This window comes from Bos javanicus, chromosome 29 (assembly GCF_032452875.1).
Source record: "Bos javanicus breed banteng chromosome 29, ARS-OSU_banteng_1.0, whole genome shotgun sequence".
NCBI classification, from domain to species: domain Eukaryota; kingdom Metazoa; phylum Chordata; class Mammalia; order Artiodactyla; family Bovidae; genus Bos; species Bos javanicus.
The window spans coordinates 27378677-27405127 of NC_083896.1; the positions used below are offsets into that span (position 1 = coordinate 27378677).

The following is a 26451-nucleotide window of genomic DNA, read 5'->3' on the forward strand; positions in this document are numbered from 1 at the left end:
GCATGTGGATTCTTTACCAACTGAGCCACCAGAGATGCCATTATTAGAGCTGTTATAGGCTAAATATAGCAAAGTACATCACAAACAGAGGGAAGCCCAGTCCTGTCATATGCAAGCATACCTCCTGGAAAATCCGAGGGGAAGAGGGATGGATTAGGATACCATTGTTCTACTGTCATCTCAACATTTCCTCATTCACTTGGACTCTTCCCTCACCAGGATAACTGAGGCAGTGACCCTAACAACAGCCTGGTGTTTTCTTCTAATGCAGGTTAGACCTGATGTGGTAGGAACCAAGAGCACTGTCCTAAACCAAGATGAAGGAACCGGAATCTATGAGAAATACGTTACTCCTTTTGTCACAGAGCAAAAGCCATACAGGTAGGAAAGAGTTACACCTACTTATAGGAAACTTCCTGACTTATATGTCGTTTGTGTCCCCTCATGTTCCTGAATATTTTCTGATCCCTCTCCAACAGATGCTTCCACTAGTTTCACTTTATTCACAGAACTGGACAAAATGAGAAAGAGGGGGAATATATCAGGTTCCTGGACTTTCCACTCAAAAAGGGGAATACATTACTATAAACTGGATTCAGAAATGCACACTCCTTAGTTCAGAAAACCTCAAGATTGACTCCCTTATCAGTTGTCTTTACCCAGTTGATACTGGAGATGCAACTTCCAGTTCCTAAGACTTGATTTCTTTGATTCTCTGATGAGATGGCATTGACATATGCCCTTGAAATCTCTGTGAACTACTGTGATCTATGATAATCGTTTTCAGTTCTTTCATGCAGTATAGAAAAATTAAGCCTCTTGTTTTCACACTTGCTATTTGATTGGACACAAAAGATTTAATGTGACTGTAATGATGTAATGCATTTGATTAAAAAAACAGGCTAGATGCTTGCTGAGTCTTTTCCCCAGGGAGTAGATTAGATGAAAACAGGGAATAAGATTATTGATCCCCGTTCATGATCTCTTTTTAGTTCTTTATGGACTCACTCTTTTACTCATTTTTCACTTTACTGTAGGGATTGTGCATCCCTTAGGTGAATCAAAGTATATTCTCAACCTCCTTATTATCTTCACCTCTGAAGGGAAAGTTATTATATTACTTCATTCTCTCTTTACGCCCATTTACTAAGTGGACACGTTTTCTGCAAGGGTCCTAATTCCAGAGTTCTTTATTTCTTTTTCTAAAATGCTTCAAATGTTGAAGTAACTCATTTCTGCTGTTCTCTCTCATTTCTGAAATTATTGATATTTCTGAAATTATTGGTAATGTTGTATATACTTTCTAGTGTTTATCTTCTTAATATATACCCAAAATTTCTACCTGATTCTCCTGCTTGGTCATTTTCTGTAACATTTCAATAACTAAAGTTACCAATCTTTTCTCACCATAGAAAAGAGCAGCTGCTGTTGCTGCTAAGTCGCTTCAGTCGTGTCTGACTCTGTGCGACCCCATAGACGGCAGCCCACCAGGCTCCCCCATCCCTGAGATTCTCCAGGCAAGAATTCTGGAGTGGGTTGCCATTTCCTTCTCCAGTGAATGAAAGTGAAAAGTGAAAGTGAAGTCGCTCAGTTGTGTCCGACTTGTAGCGACCCCATGGACTGCAGCCCACCAGACTCCTCCGTCCATGGGATTTTCCAGGCAAGAGTACTGGAGTGAGGTGCCATTGCCTTCTCTGAGAAAGGAGCAGGGGCCTATGGAATTAGAGAGAGTGTTGGGAATCTTGTCTTCCTTCTTCTATTCTTACTAACTACAACACTTGGAACAATTTACTTAATCTCTTCTTTCAAATGTTTAAAATAGGGATGGTAAAGAGAACCATCTTTCATTGGGCTGTTGTGTTAATAGATGAAAAATACCTAAGTGAAATGGTTGGCACTGTACCCAGCATATGGTGAATTGTCATTAAGAGTCAGCTGTCATTATTTATATTATCATAAATTCCAGTAGGGTCTCCCTTATAACATTCAACAGACTTCTTCCTTTAATTCCTGTGTTCCTCTACAAATTGTAAATTCTCTAAGGACAAACATTTATTCTACCATGTTCACTATTTTGCTAATGAATCTCAGAACAGTGCAGAGTACATAGAAAAAACTCAATGGCTCTTTCTGAAAAGCAAGTTCTTTTTTGCCTGAAACCCTCCAGAATATATTCAACATTTCTCTTACGCTAAGCCACAGCATCTACAATCACAATGTCCTTCATCCATGTCCCTCAGCCACCACATGATTTCTGGATTTCATGTTTAAACTGAACTATAATGTTGAACTACCGTGGCCACTATTATTCTAGCATTTTCCTAGCTACTTCCTCTTATTTAGTCATGGACACTGCTGCTAGAATAAGGTCTGAAATCATAGCTCTGGCCCTCCCTAGTTTATGAATTTTCAATGGTTCTCTATTACTCACTTGAAAACTGAACCCATGGAGTAAAAATACAGTTCTTAAAATGATGATTAAGTCTTTGCTAAAACTAATGAAGAAATTGAGTCAGAGTTATCTTTTATGAGAAGCCATGAAAATACCATTTTGATTGATTAGAATATATTTTACACAGATTAAATATTGAAAAAACTTTTAGCTTTCTCAAAAATATAAGAATTTATATTTTTATAAATATAAAATATTTATAAATATTTTTATTTATAAAATAAATAAAATTAATTTAAACATCAAGAGCTTCAAGCCATTTCAGAAATACATATGTATTCTCAATTTAATTTTTTGAGGAATCTTCATAATGTTTTCCATTGTACTGCCACCAGCAGTGCACAAACATGCCCTTCTCTTCACATTCTTATTAATACTCCATTTTCTTTTTGATAATGGACATTCAGAGAGTTGAAGTGATATCTCACTGGGGTTTGATTAGCCTTTCCCTGAGATCAGTAAGCTGTGCATCTTTCCATGTGTGTGTTGACCATCTATTTGTCTTCTTTGGAAAAATGTCTATCCAGTTTCTTTGCCCATTTTTAAATTGGGTTGTTTATTTTCTTGATATTAACTTCTATCAGTTATTTCTATATTCTGTAAATCAACTATTTATCAGCTATGTCATTTGCAAATCTTCTTCCATTCAGTGTGCTGCCTTTTCATTTTTAAAAATAATTTTATTTATTTATTTATTTGCCGGAGTCCAGCTCCAGCAGCCAGGGATTCAACCTGAAAAGATGAATGGTGTCAGCGATAGAAATGAGACAGCCTCTCATTTTTCTTGGACTGCCTGTTTATTTCAAGTTTAAGATTCTTTTTTTATACTTTTACAAAAACATTAGGCCAGAGGTTTGACATTTTCAGTTCCCCCTCTCCCAGATTTATTATCTCCATAAATCATTGTTGCTCTTCAAATGGAGTTCCTGCTATAGTGATTCTCTCAGAATCAGCCTTATCATCTATTATCTACCTCCTCTAATGTGTCCTATAGGTAACTTGTGATTACACTGTAACTCATGCTACATTCCTCAGTTTACTATTTATCTTCCTAAATCCTGTTTGCCCCTAACATCCTAAGCTCACTATCTCTTAAAAAGGCTTCTAGCTATAGTGTCTCTAAAAAGTCCTAACTTCTATAAGCTATAGTAAAATATGCTAACTTTATAACATTCCTTAAATCTTCTAACTGTTTTAATTATTTCTAAGCCCTAAATTCAGTAAACTCCTTTGCTGTAAACATTCTTCTCACAAATAGGCTTCAGATAGCAATCCCTCCCATGGCCTCAAGCTATGGCCTATGTGCTCATCCTGGAACACTCTTTTGTAAAAGTCCTTGAACAAATGTCAATGATTAACTTTATGAATTATTTTCTGAGCACAGCTGCAGAAGGCTTTGTGCCTTCTCATGCTCCTCTCAAGAACAATAAGCACCTTAATATTCTTTTTCAGTCAACTCAGCCGAGGAGAGGAAAAGACAAGTCAGAATTACAAGGCCTAACTCCTTAATCCCAGGTCCATGCCTGCGGAATGAGGAGATGGGGCTGGGGGCTGTGCCTCCATTTTGTCAGTAATGCCTAACACAGCTCCCGACATCTATTTGTGGCTGTGCCAGGTCCTTGCTGTTGTTCAAGCTTTTCTCTAGTTGCAGAGTGTGGGGGCTACTCTTCATTGCAGTGGCATCTCTTATTGAGGATCATGGGTCTCTGTGGCATGAGAGCTTCAACATTTGCAGCACTTGGGTCAGTAGTTGCAGCTCCCAGACTTTAGACCACAGGTACAGTACCTGTGGCACATGGGCTTAGTTGTTCTGTGGCATGTGGTGTCATCCCAGACGAGGGGTCTAACCTGTGTCTCCTGCATTGGCGGCAGGTCTTTACCACGGAGCCACCAAGGAAGCCCTGCCTTTTCATACTGGTGACAGTTTCCTTTACTGTGAAACAGTTTTTTCAGTTTGAATAGTTCCATTTATTTATGCTTTTATTTCTCTTGGCCAAGAAGACATAGCCAAAGAAATACCACTAATTCTAATGTCAAAGAGCATTTGGTTTATGTAGTCTTCAAGAAATTTTATGTTCCAGATTTTATCTTCCAAATTTTATGTATCTTTAATTTTTAAATCCATTTTGAGTTTATTTTTGTATGTGGTGTGATAGTGGTCCAGTTTCTTTTGCATGTAGCTGTCCAGTTTTCCCAAAACCCTTTATTGAAGAGGCTATCTTTTCCACACTTTGTATTCTTGGTTCCCATGTGATAGAGTCATTGATATACAAGTGTGGGTTCATTTTTGGACTCTCTATTCTGTCCAGTTGATCGACATATGTTTTGTGCCAGTACTATGCTGTTTTGATCCCTATAGCTTTGTAGTATTGTTTGAAATCAGAAAGTATGATATCTCAAGATCTGCTCTTCTTTGTTAAGACTATTTAAGCTATCTTCATGAAAGTGAAAGAGGAGAGTGAAAAAGTTGGCTTAAAGCTCAACATTCAGAAAACTAAGATCATGGCATCTGGTCATGGCATCTGGTCCCATAACTTCTTGGGAAATAGATGGGGAAACAGTGGAAACAGTGTCAGACTTTATTTGGGGGCAGGGGGGCTCCAAGATCACTGCAGATGGTGATTGCAGCCATGAAATTAAAAGACGCTTACTCCTTGGAAGGAAAGTTATGACCAACCTGTATAACATATTGAAAAGCAGAGACATTACTTTGCCAACAAAGGTCCGTCTAGTCAAGGCAATGGTTTTTCCAGTGGCCATGTACGGATGTGAGAGTTGGACTGTGAAGAAAGCTGAGCACCAAAGAATTGATGCTTTTGAACTGTGGTGTTGGAGAAGATTCTTGAGAGTCCCTTGGACTGCAAGGAGATCCAACCAGTCCATTCTAAAGGAGATCAGCCCTGGTATTTCTCTGAAAGGAATGATGCTAAAGCTGCAACTCCAGTATTTTGGCCACCTGATGGGAAGAGTTGACTCATTGGAAAAGACCCTGATGCTGGGAGGGATTGGGGGCAGGAGGAGAAGGGGACGACAGAGGATGAGATGGCTGGATGGCATCACCGACTCAATGGACATGAGTTTGGGTGAACTCCGGGAGCTGGTGATGGACAGGGAGGCCTGGCATGCTGCGATTCACGGGGTCACAAAGAGTCGGACACGACTGAGCAACTGAACTGAAGCTATTTGTTTTTTTGTGTGTTTCCATACAAGTTTTAGAATTATTTGTTTAAGTTCTATGAAAAATGCTATTGTAAGGATTGCAAGAAATTTCCTTGGGTAGTATGGTCACTTTTATAATACTAATTCTGTCAAACCATGAGCAAGGTATATCTTTCCATTTCTTAGTGCAATCTTAAATTTCTTTCATCAGTGTCATCATTTTCTGAGCATGGGTCTTTCACCTCCTCAGTTATGTTTATTCCTGGGTATTTTATTCTTTTTAATGCAACTGTACATTTGATTGTTCTCTCAAACTATCTTTCTGATAGTTTATTACTTTAGAGAGATGCAACAAATTGTTGTTTGTTTAGTTTTGTTTCCTGCACATTTACTGAATTTATGAATGAGTACTAATGGTTTTTGGTGGTTTTTGTAGGGTTCTATTTTTTTCTACAATCATGTGTGCAAAGAGTACAAGTTTTAGCTCTTCCTTTACAATGTGGATACCTTTATGTCATTTTCTTGTCTGATTTCTATGGCTAGGACTTCCAAAACTATGTGGACTGAAGTGGTGATAGTGAGCACCCTAGTCTCATTTGTGATCTTAGAGGAAATTCTTTCTGCTTTTCACCATTGAATATAATGTCAGCAGTGAGTTTCTCACATGTGGACTTTACTATTTGGAGATGCCTCCCTCTGTGGCCATTTAATGAGAGACTTATGAAAAACAAATGTTGAACTTCCACCAAAGATTTGTTTTGCATCTATTGAGATGATTTTATTTTTATTTCAATTTATTAATGTGGTATATCACACTGATTGATTTCCATTTATTGAATCATCCTTGCATCTCTGAGATATATCCCAATTGATAATGGTGTATAAGCCTTTTAATGTATTGGTGAAATCGATTTTCCTGTGTTTTCTTAAGAATTTTTGCAGTTGCCTTCATCAGTGATAATGGCCTGTAAACATTTTGTGGTATTTTTGTCTTGTTTTTATATCAGGATGAGGCTGATCTGAAATAATGAGCTTGAAATTGCTCCTTTCTCTGAAATTTATTGGAATAGTTTGAAAAGGATAGCTGTTTTCTCTTTTTAATTGTTTGGTGGAATTCACCTTTGCAGCCATTTGGTCTTGGACTTTAAAAAAAATACTGAATCAATTTCATTACTGACAAGTGATCTGTTCATATTCTACTTCTTTTCAGTTCAGTCTTGGGAGAGTGTACATTTCTAGGAATTTGTCCATTTCCTCTAGGTTATCCATTTTATTGTCATGTAATACTTCATATAGTCTCTTATGATCCTTCTTATTTGTATGGTGTTTCTGGTAATGCCTCTTTTTTCATTTTTATTTTATTTTTGGAGCCATCTCTCTTTTGTCTTGATAAGTCTGGCAGAAGGGTTATTGATTTTGTTTATCTTTTCAAAGAACATAGTCTCATTGACCTTTCCTATTGTACTTTTTCAGTCTCTGTTTCACTAATTTCTGCTCTTTTCTTTATAATTTCTTTCCTTTTATTAACTTTGGGTTTTGTTATTTCTACTCTTTATATTTTCTTTAAATACAAGATAAGGTTCTTTATTTGAGATTTATCTTGTTTCATGAGCTATGTTTTTATTGCTATAAACCTTGAAAGAAAAATCATATCTAAATTACTTATTTCCACTTTAACTGCATGAGTATAGCTAAGTTCCACTTTCAAAAATTATTTTTTTCACAATAATCTGATGGAATGAAACCTAATTTGAAAGTTCATTTTTTCTAAAAATGAAACAAATTTAATTTCTATTTTGAGGCTTCTTAAATGGAAGATTTGTGATCAACTGTTGCACATTTTTGGCACCTTAAATAATGGTAAAATAGTGAGCAGAGTGGGTGTACCTCTGCATACCTACAAAGGTTATAAACAGTGTAATCATTATTGACTAATTTAGATATACTTCTCTATATATAAGGAAGACAATTTTATAAAAAGGGATAGCAGGTAAATGAAAAAAATACCAATCTAGGTCAACTGTTTTATATAAAAAGATGTTTTTAAATGAAAATCATACATGTTGATATTGAGATCAGGGGATGTGGTATGAGTGAAAACTACATTGAAAACTACAAATCAAGGATATAGCAAGGAGTTAAAAACTATGTTAATGGTGAATATCTAAAAATACACAAAAAAGCAAACATACCATAGTGGTGATAAATGCATAATTTCTCAGTACTTAACTCTTCAGAGGGGACTATAAAACAAACAATAATATTAAAGTTATCTTTAAAAATGTGGAAATTGACACAATTAAAGCTTTAAGCATTTTAGAGTAACCGTTTTCCTTATTTTCTTGAAAGAAAAATAATCCAACATCTTATTCCAGAAAAGACACTGTTACAATTTATCCACCAAATGTTTCTTTCAAATTATCATAGTTTTAATTGCAGATTGATTTATTTTATACCTTAAAATAAATAAGGAAGAAGCATATGGAAGTCAACAAAAGCAGGAGTGGTTTAGTTGTACTCAGGGTACACCAAAGGAATGGAGACTTGTGAATTTAACTTTTTTAATATCAAAAGTTTAAGATTTTATCCTATCCAGATAAATCCCATGATCTCTATAGTATTTCTCAGTTCAGTTCAGTCACTCAGTCGTGTCTGACTCTTTGAGACCCCATGAATTGCAGCACGCCAGGCCTCCCTGTCCTCTAGGGCTGTCCAAAAAAAAAAAAAAGAGGAGACTCATAAATACAGGTTTTTGCTTTCTATCATTTTTTTTTTTTTTCTGAATTCCTTCATTCTTATTTGGGCTTTAGTCACTACTCACCATTTTATTTCATGCAAAACTGTCTTATTTCTACCTGGATTACCCGGTTCTGGCCACAGCTTTATTTCCTTTATTCCCTTTAAATTCACCTTTATTCCCCCAAGCAGTACTACTGTATAGTCACTGTGCATTATAAGATTAGAAAAACTTTATGGACTGGATACATTTCCTTCACTAGATGGAACAGAAAAAACTTCCAGATTAAAGAGCAGGTCCTAAGCCTCATGCCCACGCTCCACAGGGGACCTCTTATTTATTGGCCATGTGTCTGTTGAGGTCCAGCCTCATGAGAGGTTACTGGCTCATTTCTCTCCCATGCCCTGTTCTCAGAAATACAAACACTTGCAAGCATTCCAAAAACTATTTATTTTTTAAATTTTGTCAAAAAAGGAATGTTCTTACTTGAACAATCACCTCCCCAATATACTAACCCAAGAGGCATTCTCTTTTCAATAAACTACATTTAAAAAATACCCCTGACAAACTGTTTTCTTAAAAAAAAAAAAAAATTAAATAGCAAAAGAGCAATCAATACCCAGCCTGAGAGAAATTCATGTACCACCCTGAAACAAAGCACAGTCAGCTTACAAGCTAGAATAGTTTTTCTTGTACCATATTTACTTAAGCAATATTAAAGAGATAGAATAGAAGCAAAGGATAATAAGGAGCTTAATCAACTTGAAATCAGAGACAAATTTATTATACACTTTTTCATTAAAAACACATATGACTGTAAATACATCATTAACTATTCTGAGCTTTATTGTGCCACCCATATAATGAATACATTTTGACAACCTGCAATGATTTGCAGGTGACAAAATCCTTTGTCAAAGGAAGCATAATGCAGTGTTTACAGATGCAAAATGGGTCATACTTAACAGTCACTATGAAGTCTTCCACCACAGAAATTAGGTGATACAGTCTTGCTTAATGAAGCCTTGAAAGATGGGAAGAGGGAACATTCTGAGTCATGTTTCTAATGGCAATAGGCAGATAAGACATCTCCAGCAACATAATGTCACCCTGATGTTCCCTGATTTATCTGTTGAGTAGTCTTCTATTTTCAGAGGAAAAGGGAAGTTCAAACTAATAGAGAGAAAAATGTATTCTAGAAAAGAATACAATAAATACACAAAATGTATTATAATAAATACACAAAATGTACTACAATAAATAGTAACGTGCATTCGTGCTCAGTTATGTCGTATCTCTTTGTGACCATATGGAGAGTGTAGTCCACCAGGCTCCTCTTTTGACTATCTGCACAGAGACATTGTTGCTAGTCAAAACTGTATCCCACTTACAGTTTTCCTCAGAGCAGTTTTCACATCTTTATTTCTTTTTTTTTTTGACAGTAGTTTAAAGCAGTAAGAGCAGATTTTATTAGGGAACTGTTACAACAGGATATACAATATTCAGATATGCAGATGACATCACCCTGATGGCAGAAAGCAAAGAAGAACTAAAGAGCCTCTTGATGAAAGTGAAGCAGGAGAGTGAAAAAGTTGGCTTAAAACTCAACATTCAGAAGCTGTTTCTTTTTTTTTTTTTTTTTTTTTTTTTTACATTCCCCACATGAACTTATACACGTGCTCCCCATAAGCATCCAGCATCGTGCACTGAACCTGGACTGGCATCTCGTTTCATACATGACATTTCACAATCCACGCACATATGGACACCTTATCTTTGACAAAGGAGGCAAGAATATACAGTGGATTAAAGACAATCTCTTTAACAAGTGGTGCTGGGAAATCTGGTCAACCACTTGTAAAAGAATGAAACTAGAACACTTTCTAACACCATATACAAAAATAAACTCAAAATGGATTAAAGATCTCAACGTAAGACCAGAAACTATAAAACTCCTAGAGGAGAACATAGGCAAAACACATCTTTATTTCTAAAGCTGTAGAATAAGGGGGTCCTCATAGCAACCACATTGGTGTAAAAGACAGAAGAGATACTTCTCTCATCCATACACCCAGCAGATGGTTTGAGATACACAAATGACATTGATCCAAAGAACAGAGAAACAGCAATTATGTGGGAACTGCAAGTGCTTAGGGCTTTGGACCTGCCCTCCATGGAGCTGATGTGAAAGATGTTAGAGAAAATGAGACCATAAGAGACAAAGATGGTAATACTGGGCACAATTATATTGATGCCTGCCACGAAGAAAACTACAAGCTCATTGAAGTAGGCACTTGTGCAGGAGAGCTGGAGCAGAGGGAGAATGTTACAGAAATAATAGTTGATGGTGTTTGCATCACAGAAGGTCAGTCTCAGCATGCATGTAGTGTGAGCCATGGCACCAGAAAATGCCATCAAGTAGGAACCGAGCATAGGGTGGAACACACTTTAGGGAACATAGCAACATGATACAAAAGTGGTTTACAGACGGCCACATAGTTGTCATAGGCCATTGATGTCAGCACATAGATTTCAGAAATGACAAAAAAAAAAAAAAACCAGAAAAACTAGAGCTGAGTGATGCGCCCCATGTAAGAAATAATCTTCTTTAATGTGAAGTTAATTAGCATTTTGTGTGTAAACACAGAAGAATAACAAAGATCTATGAAGGACAAATTAAAGTGGAAAAACTACATGGGGGTATGTAGATATGAATTCAGCTGAATTAAGATTATCAAGCCCAGGTTCCCCATCACAGTGACCATATGCATTCTTAGAAACAGGAAGAAAAGGGGGAGCTGGAGATCTGCTTGGTCTGTTAATCCCATCAGAATGAACTCAGTCAGGAAAAACCCATTTCTAGGAGCCATTCTTCTCTAAAGGAATCTGTGGACACAGGAAAAAGGGTTCCATTAGAGAACAACTCAGCTCTTCCACTGTTTATCCTCCTATGAAGGAGTATACACACTGTGAATGCCTGACACTATCCCAACCTGGTCTGGTAGAGTCTGCCTTTTCCATGATCAGGATACAGAGTGATGTGGACATGCCTTTATTAGAGCTTTTATAAGCTGAATATAACAAAGGACATCATAATCATCCTAGAGAGGCAAGGCAAGTGCTGCCATATGCAAACATACCTTCTGGGAAAACCCAGGGAAAGGAAGGATGGACAAGGATGCAATTCTTGTGCTCTTATTTAAGCATTCCTTCATTCCTGTGAACTCTTCCCTCACCAGTCTTCTCATTGCAGACAGACCTTATGTGGCAGGAACCAAGAACACTGTTTCTAAATCAAGATGGGGGGATCCGAGTCTATGAGAATTAAGTTACCAAGCTTGTCACAGTAAAAATCATGAAGGTAGATGAATGAGAGATCTACCTACTTAGAGGAATCTGCCTGCCTGTTATGTCCTTTGAGCCCTCTAATATTCTCTGATTCCTCTCCAACAGATGCTGCCACCAGTTTCACTTGAGACTCAACAGCACACAATGAGAAAGAATGGTCCATGGGCTTTCATCTCAAAACAAGGAATATGTATTGTAAATTAAATTCAGAAACTCACTCAACTGTGTCTAAAACTTCAGGTCTGGCTCCCTTACCCTAGGTTCTGGCTGGTTCTGGAAATGCCATTTCACGTTCTCCAAACTTGATCCTTTTGATTTTGGGGGAGAGGAGATAGACATTAATTCATCTATGCTCTGGAAATCTTTCTGAACTTCTATAATTTCTGATATTTTCAGTGTTCTCAAGTGACAGAAGAAAATAACCTTTTTTTTTCTTTTTAAAAATTTATTGTATTGAAGGATAGTTGATTGACAATATTCTGTTAATTTCTACTGTACAGCAAATTGACTCAGTTATACATATATATACATTGTTTTTCATATTCTTTTTCATTATGGTTTATCACAAGATATTGAATACAATTCCCTGTGTTATACAGTAGGGCCTTGTTTATCCATTTTATATATAATTGTTTGCATCTGTTTATCTCCAAACTCCCAATCCATCTCTCTGCTGCCCCACCTCATCCTTGATAACCAGGCACAAGTCTGTTCTCTGTGTCTGTGAGTCTGTTTCTTAGAATAAGTTCATTTGCATAAGATTTCACATGTAAGTGATATCATATGATATTCTTCCTTCTCTGTCTGACTCTCTTTTCTTAGGATGACAATCTCTAGGTCTATGCATGTTGCTGCAAATGGCATTATTTCACTCTTTTTGTGTGTGTGGGCTCCAAAATCACTGCAGATGGTGACTGCAGCCATGAAATTAAAAGACGCTTACTCCTTGGAAGGAAAGTTATGACCAACCTAGATAGCATATTCAAAAGCAGAGACATTACTTTGCCAACAAAGGTCCGTCTAGTCAAGGCTATGGTTTTTCCTGTGGTCATGTATAGATGTGAGAGTTGGACTGTGAAGAAAGCTGAGCGCTGAAGAATTGATGCTTTTGAATTGTGGTGTTGAAGACTCTTGAGAGTCCCTTGGACTGCAAGGAGATCCAACCAGTCCATTCTGAAGGAGATCAGCCCTGGGATTTCTTTGGAAGGAATGATGCTAAAGCTGAAACTCCAGTACTTTGGCCACCTCATGCGAAGAGTTGACTCATTGGAAAAGACTCTGCTGCTGGGAGGGATTGGGGGCAGGAGGAGAAGGGGACGACAGAGGATGAGACGGCTGGATGGCATGACTGACTCGATGGACATGAGTCTGAGTGAACTCCGGGAGTTGGTGATGGACAGGGAGGCCTGGCGTGCTGTGATTCATGGGGTCTCAAAGAGTCGGACACGACTGAGTGACTGATCTGATCTGATCTGATGTATATATATGCGTGCAGTTGCGTCCTACTCTTTGCGACGCCATGGACTGTGGCCCACCAGGCCTCTCTGTGCACGGGATTTCCCAGGCAAGAATACTGGAGAGAGGGTAGCCATTTCCTCCTTCAGCAATCAATAATCTTGCTTTGCTTCTGCACTTTCTCTGTATAAGTCATTTTTCCTGGCTTCTATAGGCAAAGTGCTCCTAATCACTGCGGGTCAGGTTTGCTGCTGCTGCTGCTAAGTCACTTTAGTCGTGTCCGACTCTGTACGACCCCATAGACGGCAGCCCACCAGGTTCCCCCGTCCCTGAGATTCTCCAGGCAAGAACACTGGAGTGGGTTGCCATTTTCTTCTCCAATGCATGAAAAGTGAAAATGAAGTCGCTTAGTCGCATCCGACTCTTAGCAACCCCATGGACTGCAGCTTACCAGGCTCCTCCATCCATGGGATTTTCCAGGCAAGAGTACCAGAGTGGGGTGCCATTGCTTTCTCCGTCGGGTCAGCTTTGGCTCTGCCCAGTTCGAATAGGTTGTAGCTCCAGTCAACACTTAAAATTGTTAATAGGTCTCAGTTTCTCTTCTACGACATGTTTCCCTTTTCTTAGTTTATTTCCTCTTTGCTGCTGCTGCTAAGTCGCTTCAGTAATGTCCGACTCTGTGCTAGAGCACATCTTCTAGGAACTTCTCAAGATAGGGTCATAGTTATTATTTTGAGTTCCTTGTGAGTCTGAACATGTCCTAATTCTTGATGTACACTTTGGTGGGCTATGTATTTCCAGGTTGGTAATCTTTTTCCTGCAGAATTTCTCCATTGCCTTTCAGTCTCTCTTATTATAATTGAGAAGTTTATGGTATTCTGATTTCTGCTCTTCAGTATGTGACCTGCTTTAATTCTTTTTGCTTCGTTGGTGGCTCAGATGGTAAAGAATCTGTCTGCAATGCAGGAGACTGGAGTTCAATCCCTGGGTCGGGAAGATCCCCTGGAGAAGGGAAAGGCTACCCACTCCAGCATTCTTGCCTGGAGAATTTCATGGACAGAGGAGCCTGGCAGGGTCTCAAAGAGTCAGACACGACTGACTCTTTCACTTTAATAGAAACTAATACTTTCACTTTAATTCTTTCCAAAAGGTTTGTTTATCTAGGCCCGTGAAATTTTGTGAAAATATTACTTTGAATGAATCTCTTTTGTTTATTCTGTTAGGCAACGAGGAATTCTTTACAGTTCTTGGAAATTTTCTTGTGTGTTTTTTCTTTTCTTCTCTCCAACAGGACGTTTGCTATTATGTCCTCCCCTGGAACATTGTCCCTGCCGATTTATACCTCTCATATGTCTTTCCTGGTTTTTTTTTTTTTTTTTTTGCCAATTTGCAAAAGAATTGAAGAGATAATATGCATGTTCAGTTGGCCACAAAAATGAGGTGCCTTTATGCCATCACTTTTTGAAGGTTTATTAAAAGAGGAGTCTAGTGTGAATCTGGGGAAGTTATCCTTTAAAACACACAAAATGGAACCAGTGGAATATCTTTAAGTAGAAGGTTTTGTAAAGAAAATATTTTAGAATAGGCCCTGTCTCTTTTGACCTTGGTTCCTGCCTAGATACCAGGATTAAAGTGGCAACTGAAGACATGGAAGAGTCACATTTCAGAGAGATCAATGAATGGTATCATAATTGTCTGCCACGAAACCAGTCCCTGGTGCCAAAACAGTTGGAGACCACTGCTGTAATGGATTAACCTCTAAAATATACAAACAGCTCATGCAGCTCTATGTCAAAAAAACACAAATAACCCAATCAAAAAATGAACAGGAGATCTAAGTAGACATTTCTCCAAAGAATTCATACAGATGGCTAGAAAAAAATCACATGGAAAGAAGCTAAACATCACTAATTATTGGAGAAATGCAAATAAAACTGCCATTAGGTATCACCTCACACTGGTCCAAATGGCCATCATCAAAATATCTAGAAATAATAAATGCTGGAGAGGGTGTGGAGAAAAGGGAACCCTCCTACCTTGTTGGTGGGAATGCATATTGGTACAGCTACTATGGAGAACTTACAGTGGAATACTACTCAGCCTTAAAAAAGAATGAAATAATGCCATTTGCAGTAACATAGATGCACCTAGATCATACTAAGTGAAAATAATCTTTTTATTATCATACTTGCTACTTGATTAGACACGAAAGATTTAATGTGAGAATAATGATGTAATGCACTTGGGGAAAAACAGGTTAGAGCTTGCTTGGTCTCCTCTCCAGAGTGTAGATTATATGTATAATATGGAATAAGGAAATTATGAATTCCGGTTCACATTCTGTCTTTAGTTATTATGGACCTACACTTCTACTCATTTTTGCTTTATTCTAGGGACTGTACATCCCTCAGGTAGATCCAAAGTGAATTCCCATCTCCTCATTATCTACACCTCTGAAGGGAAAGCTACTAAATCATCTCATTTCCTCTTTATTCAGATTTACTAAATGGACATGTCTCTGTAAGAGATCTACTTTCAGGTTTCTTTATTTTTTTTTATCAGAAAGTCTTCAAATGTTGCAGTGACTCATTTCAGTTGTTCTCTCTGAGATGTCTTTGAAAGACTCTGTAATATAGTACATCCCTTCTATAGTTTATGCTTTTAACATATACCTGAAATTTCTACTTGACTCTTCTACTGGCTCATTTTCTGTAATATTTCTGTTATCAATTTTTTGTCATCATAGAAAATAATATTAGCCATGGAGTTAGAGTATTGTGAATTCTACCTTCCTTCTTCCTCTTTTACAAGCTACATCATTTGGGAAAAGTTACTTAATCTCTTGTTTCTCCTATGTAAAATAAGGAATGCTAAAATAGCATCCTTTTCATTGAGCTGTTGTGTTAATTAAATGAAAAAAAAAGTTAAATGGTTTGGACACCATCTGGCAATGATAGTCAATAAATGTCAGCTGTTATTATTCATGTTCTCATAACTTTCACTAGATTCTGTTTCATAACAGTCATCAGACTTTTTCCCTTTGTGTTCTCTATAAATTGTACATTCTATAAGGACAAACATTTATTCTATCTTGTTAACTTTTTGGATCCTGGATCTAAGAACAACACAGAGTACACAGAAAGGATTCAATGAGTACTTCTGAAACTCATATTAATTTTGTCTAAGAGCTTTCAGAATACACTAAAAGCTTCACTTATGCTAAGCTATAACATCTACAACCACAATGACCTCATCCATTGTCCCTTAGCCACCACACAATTTCTGAATTTATCTTTAAACTGAACTACTCTAATGTTGAACTCTAGTGGCTCCTAACTATTATTTTTATCATTTTCCCACATATTCAATCTTATTTGTTCATGAACATTACTGCTAGAATAAGTTCTGAAAACACAGATCTGTGCCTCCCTAGTCCAAGAACTTCCAATGGTTCTCCTTTACACACTTGATAAATGGAGCTATGTAGTAAAAATATAATTCTCAAAACTATGATTTAGGCTTGGTTAAAACTAGAGACAAAATTGAGTCAGAGTTATCCTTGATGAGAAGCCATGAAAGTACTATTTTGATTGATCAAAGTGTTTTGCACACATTACATATGGTACAAAATTTTAACCTTCTCAGAACATATAAAACAACGCTGAATAATGTTTACTTTTCAGAGACCACTCAGTTCTCTTGGGAGATTCAACACATTTTAGAAATATACATGTTTGTGTTTGAAAAATAAACCTACATGGGTCTATATTTTAAAATGCTACTTATATTAAGTGGAAGAAGGGAGAAGAATATCATTCTATGATAAAAGAATGTTCTTTTATTGATAGAAAAGCATCAAAATATCAAAAATATTTTTTCAAAATGCTCTAAAAATAGAAGGTCTTCACAAACAAAACAATGACTTGTGCTTCCCCAATAATGAAATTTGCTTTTTTTTTTTTCCCCCTAGTATGGTGATTTAGTTGCTAAGTCATGTCCAACTCTGCAGCTCCATGGACTGTAGCTCACCAGGCTCCTCTATTCACGGGGTTCTCCGGGCAAGAATACTGAAGTGGAATGCCCTTTCCTTCTCCAGGGGATCTTTCCAACCCAGGAATTGAACCTGAGTCTCCCACACTGCAGGCAGATATTTTACCAACTGAGATACAAGGGAAGCTCATTTTCAGTATGGCAACCTTTAAAAGACAGAGCTGGGAGACCGCTCAGCCCTGATGAGTGATGATGAATGAAAATTAAAATTATGTCATGTTAAATTTTGAATGTAGGCTTATTTGAAACATCTTAGTTCTCCGTTTCTTGTTTAAAATCTTCCCAATACATTGTATAATATTTGAAATCACTAGTGCATATAAATTAGATGAGAAAAAGTATATAAATGAGGTAGCATTTTGAAAAAGAATTCACATTTCATACCAACTTAGAGAAAGCTGTGGCCTGGTTCATGGGCACAGAGAAACCCAGGGCTTATGAGGTTGACTTTAAGCTTTACTACCTTCAGCAGAACTGTAACTTCCCTCAACACTCTTCAGTGCCAATCACATAATTCAAGAAAGCAAAAACCACTAAGGATAACCGTGCTGTGTGTATAAAATACTCTGACTTGATCCCCCATCCACTTAAAAGAAGTCCAAATACAGAGATGCACAGTTCCATTGCTAACTAAAACATGATTTAGTTGCCTCCGTTAGCATGTTACCACCTGCAGTTATTTCAAATTGTATTCTAAGTTGGGCTTCCCTTGTGGCTCAGCTGGTAAAGAATCCACCTGCAATGTGGGGGACCTGGGTTCAATCCCTGGGTTGGGAAGATCTCCTGGAGAAGAGAAAGGCTACCCACACCAGTATTCTGTCCTGGAGGATTCCATGGACTATACAGTCCATGGGGTCACAAAGGGTCAGACACAAGTGAGCTACTTTCACACTGTATTCTGTGTTACTTATAATTTTTCAAGTTAGCCAAAGATAAAAATTACTCATTTTCAAAAGCAGTTATTTTATGCAAATGAACAAGTTTCCTATTAGTTTTGAGGTTCTCGAAAGAATAGTGACCAGGCTCAACTCACTTTGGGGATATTCAAATCATTATAAAATACATAACAGAGTAGATGCAGCTCTACTCAGCAGGTTTTCAAATGGCCCAGTTACGTCCACTTGTTTAGAGGCACATTTGTTTCCATTTGAAAAACAAGTTTATATAGGGAAACGCTAGTTTAAACAAACAAACTCTAACCAATATTGAACATTGTATGTGAATAGAAATTGTTAAGATAAAATCAATCATGATCATTTTGCAGTGAGGTGATGGAAAATAGTGGTCATTGAAAACCATCAGCCAAGGATTTCTTTGTGCTGAACATCTAAAAACAAGCCAGTCAAAAATCAGCTTTGACAAATTTCAAAATGCACAAATACTTACTGGAGGTTAAGAAAGCTTTAAATAAAGAATATTATTCAAATTACCTTAGTAAATGTTTACATTTTCACTGATACAGCATATTGAGGTGTTTTAAAGTAGCACATTTTTGCCTTAAAAATTAATTCAACATCATCACTCATATGAAAAGTGACTCAGTAACATATATATATATTCTTTCCATATTCCTTTGCATTGTGGTTTATCATAGGATGTTGAATATAGTTCACTGTGCTATTCAGTAGGTCCTTGTTTTTTATCCATCCTGTATGTAAGAGTTTGCATCTGCTAATTCAGACTCCCAATCCTTTCCCATTCACCGGGGGTCCTTTGCTTTCATGAAGTCTGTCTTGATTCATGGCCTCCAGAGGAGGAACCCAGTAGAACCTGGTTTATTTCTGTCACATAATCATTATTATCCAAGCTGCAATTTGATGTTTCTGCACCTAAAAATCTATATGAGTGTAGCCTAATGAAATCCAAAAACCACAGAAATAATCTAGTTATTCAAAGGTCATCTAGCTCTGTTGATTTAACATTTTAAATCTCAAATAACTTAAGCTTTCCCCCTATCTAGAGAAATCTGGTGATCTAGAGAATATTTCTAGGGCCATCCACAAAGAGTGGATCCATAGGTAAACATTTTCATTATCCAACATAGTTCTGTATAAATTACTTCTTCCTTTCTTGATACAATTACTCCCCATGATTTATCTCCTATAACTGATGCTATCTATATACCTACTCATCTTTTTAAACTTGTGAAGACTTTATGTAAATCATTATCCACTCTTGGCTCCCCTTTCCCATCCATTCGAAACCTGTATTTTGATGATCAGTTATGTGTCAACTTGAATGACAAAAGAAAAAAATAAAATTCTTTGTCAAAAGGAGTTTACACCAAACAATTACAGATGCAAAATGGATTATCCTTGATGGTCTTAGAACCTTCAGTCTCTGGCATTTAAACAAGATATACTCTTCCCAAGTGAAATATGTAAAGCTAAGAGTGAAAACAGAGTATCTTATTCATCCTTCTTATTGAAGGCGACAGATAAAAACACTTACGGTGATATGCTTTCAGTCTCAGTTCAGTTCAGTGGCTCAGTCCTATCCAAATCTTTGCAACACCATGAACTGCAGCATGCCAAACCTCCCTGTCCATCATCAACTCCCAGAGCTTGTGAACGTGTATTAGTTGCTCAGTCGTGTCCGACTCTTTACGACCCCATGGATTGTAGCCAGCCAGGCTTCTCTGTGTATGGGATTCTCCAGACAAGAGTACTGGAGTGGGTTGCCATTTCCTTCTCCATACACCTGAGTGTGTGTTTGTGTGTTTGTGTGTATGTTAGTTGCTCAGTCATGTCCGACTCTTTGTGACCCCAGGGATGGTAGCCCACTAGGCTCTTCTGTCCATGGGATTCTCCAGGCAAGAGTACTGGAGTGGGTTGCCATTCCTTCTCCATACAACTCAAACTCATGTCCGTTGAGTTGGTGATGACATCCAATCATCTCATGCTCTGTCTTCCCCTTCTCCTCCTGCTTTCAATCTTTCCCAGCATCAGGGATTTTTCCAGCAAGTCAGGTGGCCAAAATATTGGTGTTTCAGCTTCAGTATCAGTCCTTCCAATGAATATTTAGGACTGATTTCCCTTAGGATGGACTAGGTGGATCTCCCTGCTCTCCAAGGGACTCTCAAGAGTCTTCTCCAACACCACAGTTCAAAAGCATTAAGTCTTTGGCACTCAGCTTTCTTTATAGTCCAACTTTCACATCCATACATGACTACTGGAAAAACCATGGATTTGACTAGATGGACTCTTTTTGGCAAAGTAATGTCTCTGCCTTTTAATATGCTATCTGGGTTGTTCATAGCTTTTCTTCCAAGGAACAAGTGTCTTACTTTCATGGCTGCAGTCACCATCTGCAGTGATTGTGGAACCCCCCCCAAAAAAAGTCTCTCACTGTTTCCATTGTTTTCCCATCTATTTGCCATGAAGTGATGGGATCAGATAACGTTATCTTAGTTTTCTGAATGTTGAGTTTTAAGCCAACTTTTTCACTATCCTCTTTCACTTCCATCAAAAAGCTCTTTAGTTCCTCTTCACTTTCTGCCATAAGGGTGGTGTCATTTGCATATCTGAGGTTATTGATATTTCTCCTGGCAACCTTGATTCCAGCTTATGCTTCATGTAGTCCAGTATTTTTCATGTGTACTTTGCATATAAGTTAAATAAGCAGGGTGACAATATACAGCCTTGACATATCCTTTCCCTATTGGAAACAGTATGTTGTTCCATGTCCAGTTCTAACTGTTGCTTCCTGAACTGTATACAGGTTTCTCAAGAGACAGGTCAGATGGTCTGGTATTCCCATCTTTTTCAGAATTTTCCACAGTTTATTGTGATGCACACAGTCAAAGGCTTTGGCATAGTCAATAAAGCAGAAGTAGAAGTTTTTCTGGAACTCTATCACTTTTTCAATGATCCAACAGATGCTGGCAATTTATCTCTGGTTCCTCTTCCTTTTCTAAATCCAGCTTGAACATCTGGAAGTTCATGGTTCATGTACTGCTGAAGCCTGGCTTGGAGAGTTTTGAGCATTACTTTGCCACCGCGTGAGATGAATGCAATTGTGTAGTAGTTTGAGCATTCTTTGGCATTGCCTTTCTTTGGGACTGCAATGAAAACTGACCTTTTCCATTCCTGTGGCTACTAATGAGTTTTCCAAATGTGCTGCCTTAGTGAGTGCAGCACTTTCACAGCAACATCTTTTAGGATTTGAAATAGCTCAACTAAAATTGTCTAGTGTTTTGAAATGCATTATTTGGAGAGTATTCATCTTTTCCCAGTGAAAAAATAATTTCAAAATGACAAGGAAAATAAAGAGATAACATATTTACTATTTAATGATATAACTCAGCAGGAAATAGAGATGATATGTAATTTGAAAACAGTGGGGAAAGCAAATACTTATATAAAAATGTAAATAAATTATTCAAGCCTGACTCAAATTTCTTTATGATATTAGGTAAAAAAGATAACAGAAAGAATATAGTTAGAAAGCTGTCACTAAAATTAAACAGATCTCACTGTCCTGTAACTCATGCACAGAGTGAGTGTTTCTAATCAGAACTGTCTCCTCCTCAGGGTTTTTCTCAGAGCGTGTTTGACATCTTTGTTCCTCAAGCTGTAAATTAAGGGGTTGAGGAAGGGAAGAGTATTGGTATAAAAGACAGAAGAGATTTTACCCTCATTCATAGACACAGCAGAAGATGGTTTGAGATACATAAATGCCCCTGATCCAAAGGACAGAGAAACAGTAATGATGTGGGAGCTGCAGGTGCTGAAGGCTTTGGACCTGCCCTCCATGGACTTGACATGGAGGATGTTGGACAGGATGAGACCATAGGAGACAAAGATTGTGAAACTGGGCACAATGATGTTGATGCCCACCACGATGAACATTTCCAATTCATTGATATGGGTACTTGTGCAGGAGAGCTGGAGCAGAGGGAGGATGTCACAGAAATAATGGTTGATGGTGTTTGCATCACAGAAGGTCAGTCTCAGCATGCATCCAGTGTGAACCATGGCACCAGAAAATGCCATCAAGTAGGATCCAAACATAAGGCTGGAACACACTTTAGGGGACATAACAACATTATACAAAAGGGGCTTACAGATGGCCACATAGTGGTCATAGGCCATTGATGTCAACAGATAGCATTCAGAGATGACAAAAAAACAGTAAAAGTAGAGCTGAGTCATGCACCCTGTATAAGAAATAATATTCTTCTTTGATATGAAATTAAGTAGCATTTTTGGTGTAAACACAGAAGAATAACAGATATCTATAGAGGACAAGTTAAAGAGGAAAAAGTACATGGGGGTGTGCAGATGTGAATTTAGCACAATAAGGAGTATCAAGCCCAAATTCCCCAGCACAGTGACAATATACATTCCTAGAAATAAAAAGAGTAGGGGGAGTTGGAGATCTGGTTGGTCTGTTAATCCCAACAGAATGAATTCAGTCACAAAAGAGTCATCTCCAGGAGCCATTCTTCTTTAAGGGAATCTGTGGACACAGGAGAAAGGGTTCCATTAGAGAACAACTCAGCCCTTGCCACAGTGTCTCATCTACAAGGGAGGGTAAACACTGGGAATGTCAGAGACTAGTCCTACCTGGTCCCACAGAATCTGCATTTATCTTTATCAGGATACAGAGTGATGTGGACTTATATAAGCTAAATGCAGCAAAGGAAATCACACACTTCAGAGTTAAGGCCGGTACTGTGATATGCAAATAATTTTCTGGAAACACAAAGGGCAAGAAGGATAGATCAGGACAGAGCCATCCAATGTCTCTAAACATTCTGTGATGACCCTCTGACAGATTCCTCCACCAGTTTCATGTAAGTCTCAGATCTACACAAAATGACAAAGAATGGGCATGCATTCAGTCACTGTCCCTTCATTTCAAAACAGCCAATAAGTATATAAATTGAATTCAGAAACTCACCTGAGTTCAGAAAACCTCAGGGCTGTCTCCCTTATCCTTGGTCTTTACCCAGTTGGGGCTGGAAATGCAATTTCAGATTCCTGAGGCTTGATTTCTTTTATCCTGAGAGGTGCGAGCCTAGACATATGCCTGAGAAGTCTTTCTGCACTACTATGATTTCTGATAATTTTTTCAGTCCTTTCAAGCAGCAGAGAAAATAAAGCCTTTTAATTATCACACTTGCTACTGGATTAGACACAGAGGATTCACAGTGAGGGTAATGATGAGTGCACTTGGCAAAAACAGGCTAGAAACTTCTCAATCTTTTCCCTACAGAGTAGGTCATATGTATAAAAGGGAATATGGAAATTATATATGCTGGATCATGATCTGCCTTTAGTTCCTTAGGGACTCACTCTTTTGATCTTTTTCATTTTAGGCATTGTGCATCCCTCAATGTAGGTCCACAGTAAATTCCCATCTCTTCATTATCTTCACCTCTGAACAGAAAGCCTCTACATGGCTTTATTCCCTTTTAATTCCAGTTTCCCAAATGGACATATCATCTGTAAGGCTCCTATTTCCAGGTTTCTGTATTTCTTCATCAGAAATTTTTAAAATGTTTCAGCAACTCACTTCAGCTCTTCTCACTATGAAATGTCTCTGAAATAATTTGCAATGTTGTATATTATTTCTAGGAGAGGGCAATTGCAACCCACTCCAGTCCTCTTGCCTGGAAAATCCCATGGACGGAGGAGCCTTGTAGGCTGCAGTCCATGGAGTCGCTGGGAGTCCGGCATGACTGAGCGACTTTACTTTCAATTTTCACTTTCGTGCATTGGAGAGGGAAATGGCAACCCACTCCAGTGTTCTTGCCTGGAGAATCCCAGGGACGGAGGAGCCTGGTGGGCTGCCTGCCGTCTATGGGGTCGCACAGAATTGGACACGACTGAATATTCTTTCTATAGCTTATACTTAAAAAAAAAAAAAAACATAATTTTTACCTGATTCTCTCACTGTGTCATTTTCTGCAACATTTAAGTAATTAGAGTTATCAATGTCTTCTCATCATAGAAATGAGTAGGGACTATGGAGCTAAAGAGAGCATTGTGAATCTTAATTTACTTACAACCTATAATTCTTTGGGCAATTTATTTAATCTTTCAGTTCAAAGTTGTAAAATTGGATGGTAAAAATGGTATCTCTTTTATCATGCTGCTGAGTTAATTAAATGAAAAATGTCTAATTAAAATGGATGAGTCAGTTCCTGGCATATGGTAAATAGTCAATAAATATCAGCTGTCATTATTCATGTTCTCATAAATTCTACTGGATTCTCCATCATAACACACATCACAGTTTTTTTTTTTTTTTTTCCCCTGAATACCCGTGTTCCTTCAGTTCAGTTCAGTTCAGTTCAGTCGCTCAGTCGTGTCCAGCTGTTTGGGACCCCATGAATCACAGCACGCCAGGCCTCCCTGTCCATCACCATCTCCTGGAGTTCACTCATACTCACGTCCATTGAGTCGGTGATGCCATCCAGTCATCTCATCCTCTGTCGTCCCCTTCTCCTCCTGCCCCCAATCCTTCCCAGCATCAGAGTCTTTTCCCATGAGTCAACTCTTCGCATGAGGTGGCCAAAGTACTGGAGTTTCAGCTTTAGCATCATTCCTTCCAAAGAACACCCAGGGCTGATCTCCTTTAGAATGGACTGGTTGGATCTCCTTGCAGTCCAAGGGATTTTCAAGAGTGTTCTCCAACATCACAGTTCAAAGCATCAATTCTTTGGCGCTCAGCTTTCTTCACAGTCCAACTCTCTCATCCATACATGACCACAGGTAAAACCATAGCCTTGACTAGATGGACCTTTGTTGGCAAAGTAATGTCTCTGCTTTTGAATATGCTATCTAGGTTGGTCATAACTTTTCTTCCAAGGAGTAAGCATCTTTTAATAAACTCTAAATTCTATAAGGAAAAATATTTTTCCTATCTTGTTTACTGTTTGGCTCTTAGATCTAAGCACAATGTAGAGGACATGGAAGGAACTTTTTAAATATTTCTGATAATCATCTTGTTTTTGTCCAAGAATGTATTCACCATTTTCCAAATGCTAAACCATAGCATCTAAAACCATAATGACCTCCACCCATGTACCACATCCACCACACAACTTCTGGCTTTTTGTATTTAAGCTGAACTACTGTAATCTTGAACTATAGTGTTTCCTAATGATAATTTTAGTATTTTCCAAGATACTCCTATTTATCCCTAAACAATGAGATCTGAAATCACAGCTCTGTCCCTCCCTAGTTCAATGTTTTCAATGGTTCTCCATTACCCATTTGAAAATTCAAGCATAAATTAAAAGTATAATTCTCAAAATTATGATTAATCCTTCGTTGTAACTAAGGAAGAAATTGAGTCTATTTTATCTTTGATGAGAAGCCATGAACGTACCATTTTGATTGATATATTTATTTTGTGCAGATTAACCTTTGTAAAAATTTTAACCTTCTCAAAAATCTAAAAAAAAAATTGGAGAATTTTTACTTTTTACTTGTCTTTTTGTTTTAATTTTTTTTTACTTGTCAATTTTTACTTGTCTTGGGAAGTTCAACTTATTTTATAAATATGTGTGTTTGTCTGTGAAAAATAAAAAATATATGTCTATATTTATGCACATTGCTTATATATATTGGAAAGAAGGTTAAGAATACTACTCTATAATAAAAGGGGGTTCTCTTGCTAGTAGCAAAGCAGGAAACTCTCAAAAAACTGTTCATAAAAAAGGAGTTCCTCCACACACAAAACAGTGACTTGTGCTGTCATGATTATGTGATTTTGATTTTTTTTTTTGCATGGCAATGCCTAAGACAGAGAGATGGAAAAGACCAATAGGCACTAAAGTTCTGATGAATCAAAATAAAGATTGTGCTATTTGAAATTTTAACTTTTGGCTTCCTTGAAACTTTACATATTTCTATATTACTTATTTAGAATCTTCCCAAAATATTGTATAATATTTAAATCTACTAATCAAACTAAATTGGGTAAGGGGCTGTATGATACATAATGTAACATTATGGAAAAGGATCCAATGTAAAGAGAAAACTATTAATGATATTAATTGAGGCTATAAGTACCCCAGAAAACTTCACAAATGCTCATGATATTTAATAAGAGACACTAGACAACGAACTGTGAAAAATTCTTAAAGGGATGGGAATACCAGACCACCTAGCCAGCCTTGGAAGAAACCTGTATATAGGTCAAAAGAAGCAACAGTTAGAACTGGACATGAAACAATGGACTGGACCCAAATTGGGAAAGAAGAATGTCAAGGCTGCTTGTTTGTCACCCTGTTATA

General features: G+C 37.6%; 1 protein-coding gene and 1 pseudogene across 1 annotated transcript; both read right to left on the bottom strand.

The window, feature by feature from the left end:
• Positions 1–9718: 9718 nt before the first annotated feature.
• Positions 9719–11255, bottom strand: LOC133241794 (olfactory receptor 8B3-like; annotated as a pseudogene).
• A 10457-nt stretch (positions 11256–21712) lies between these two features.
• LOC133241795 (olfactory receptor 8B3-like) lies at positions 21713–22645 on the bottom strand. Its single transcript, XM_061407714.1, has one exon. It carries the CDS (start codon positions 22643–22645, stop codon positions 21713–21715), a length of 933 nt encoding a protein of 310 aa, XP_061263698.1.
• Between the last annotated feature and the right edge of the window lie 3806 nt (positions 22646–26451).

Bases quoted from the DNA above. Each gene is read 5' to 3' on its own strand.
- LOC133241795 (XM_061407714.1), bottom strand. From the start codon at position 22,645: ATGGCTCCTGGAGATGACTCTTTTGTGACTGAATTCATTCTGTTGGGA.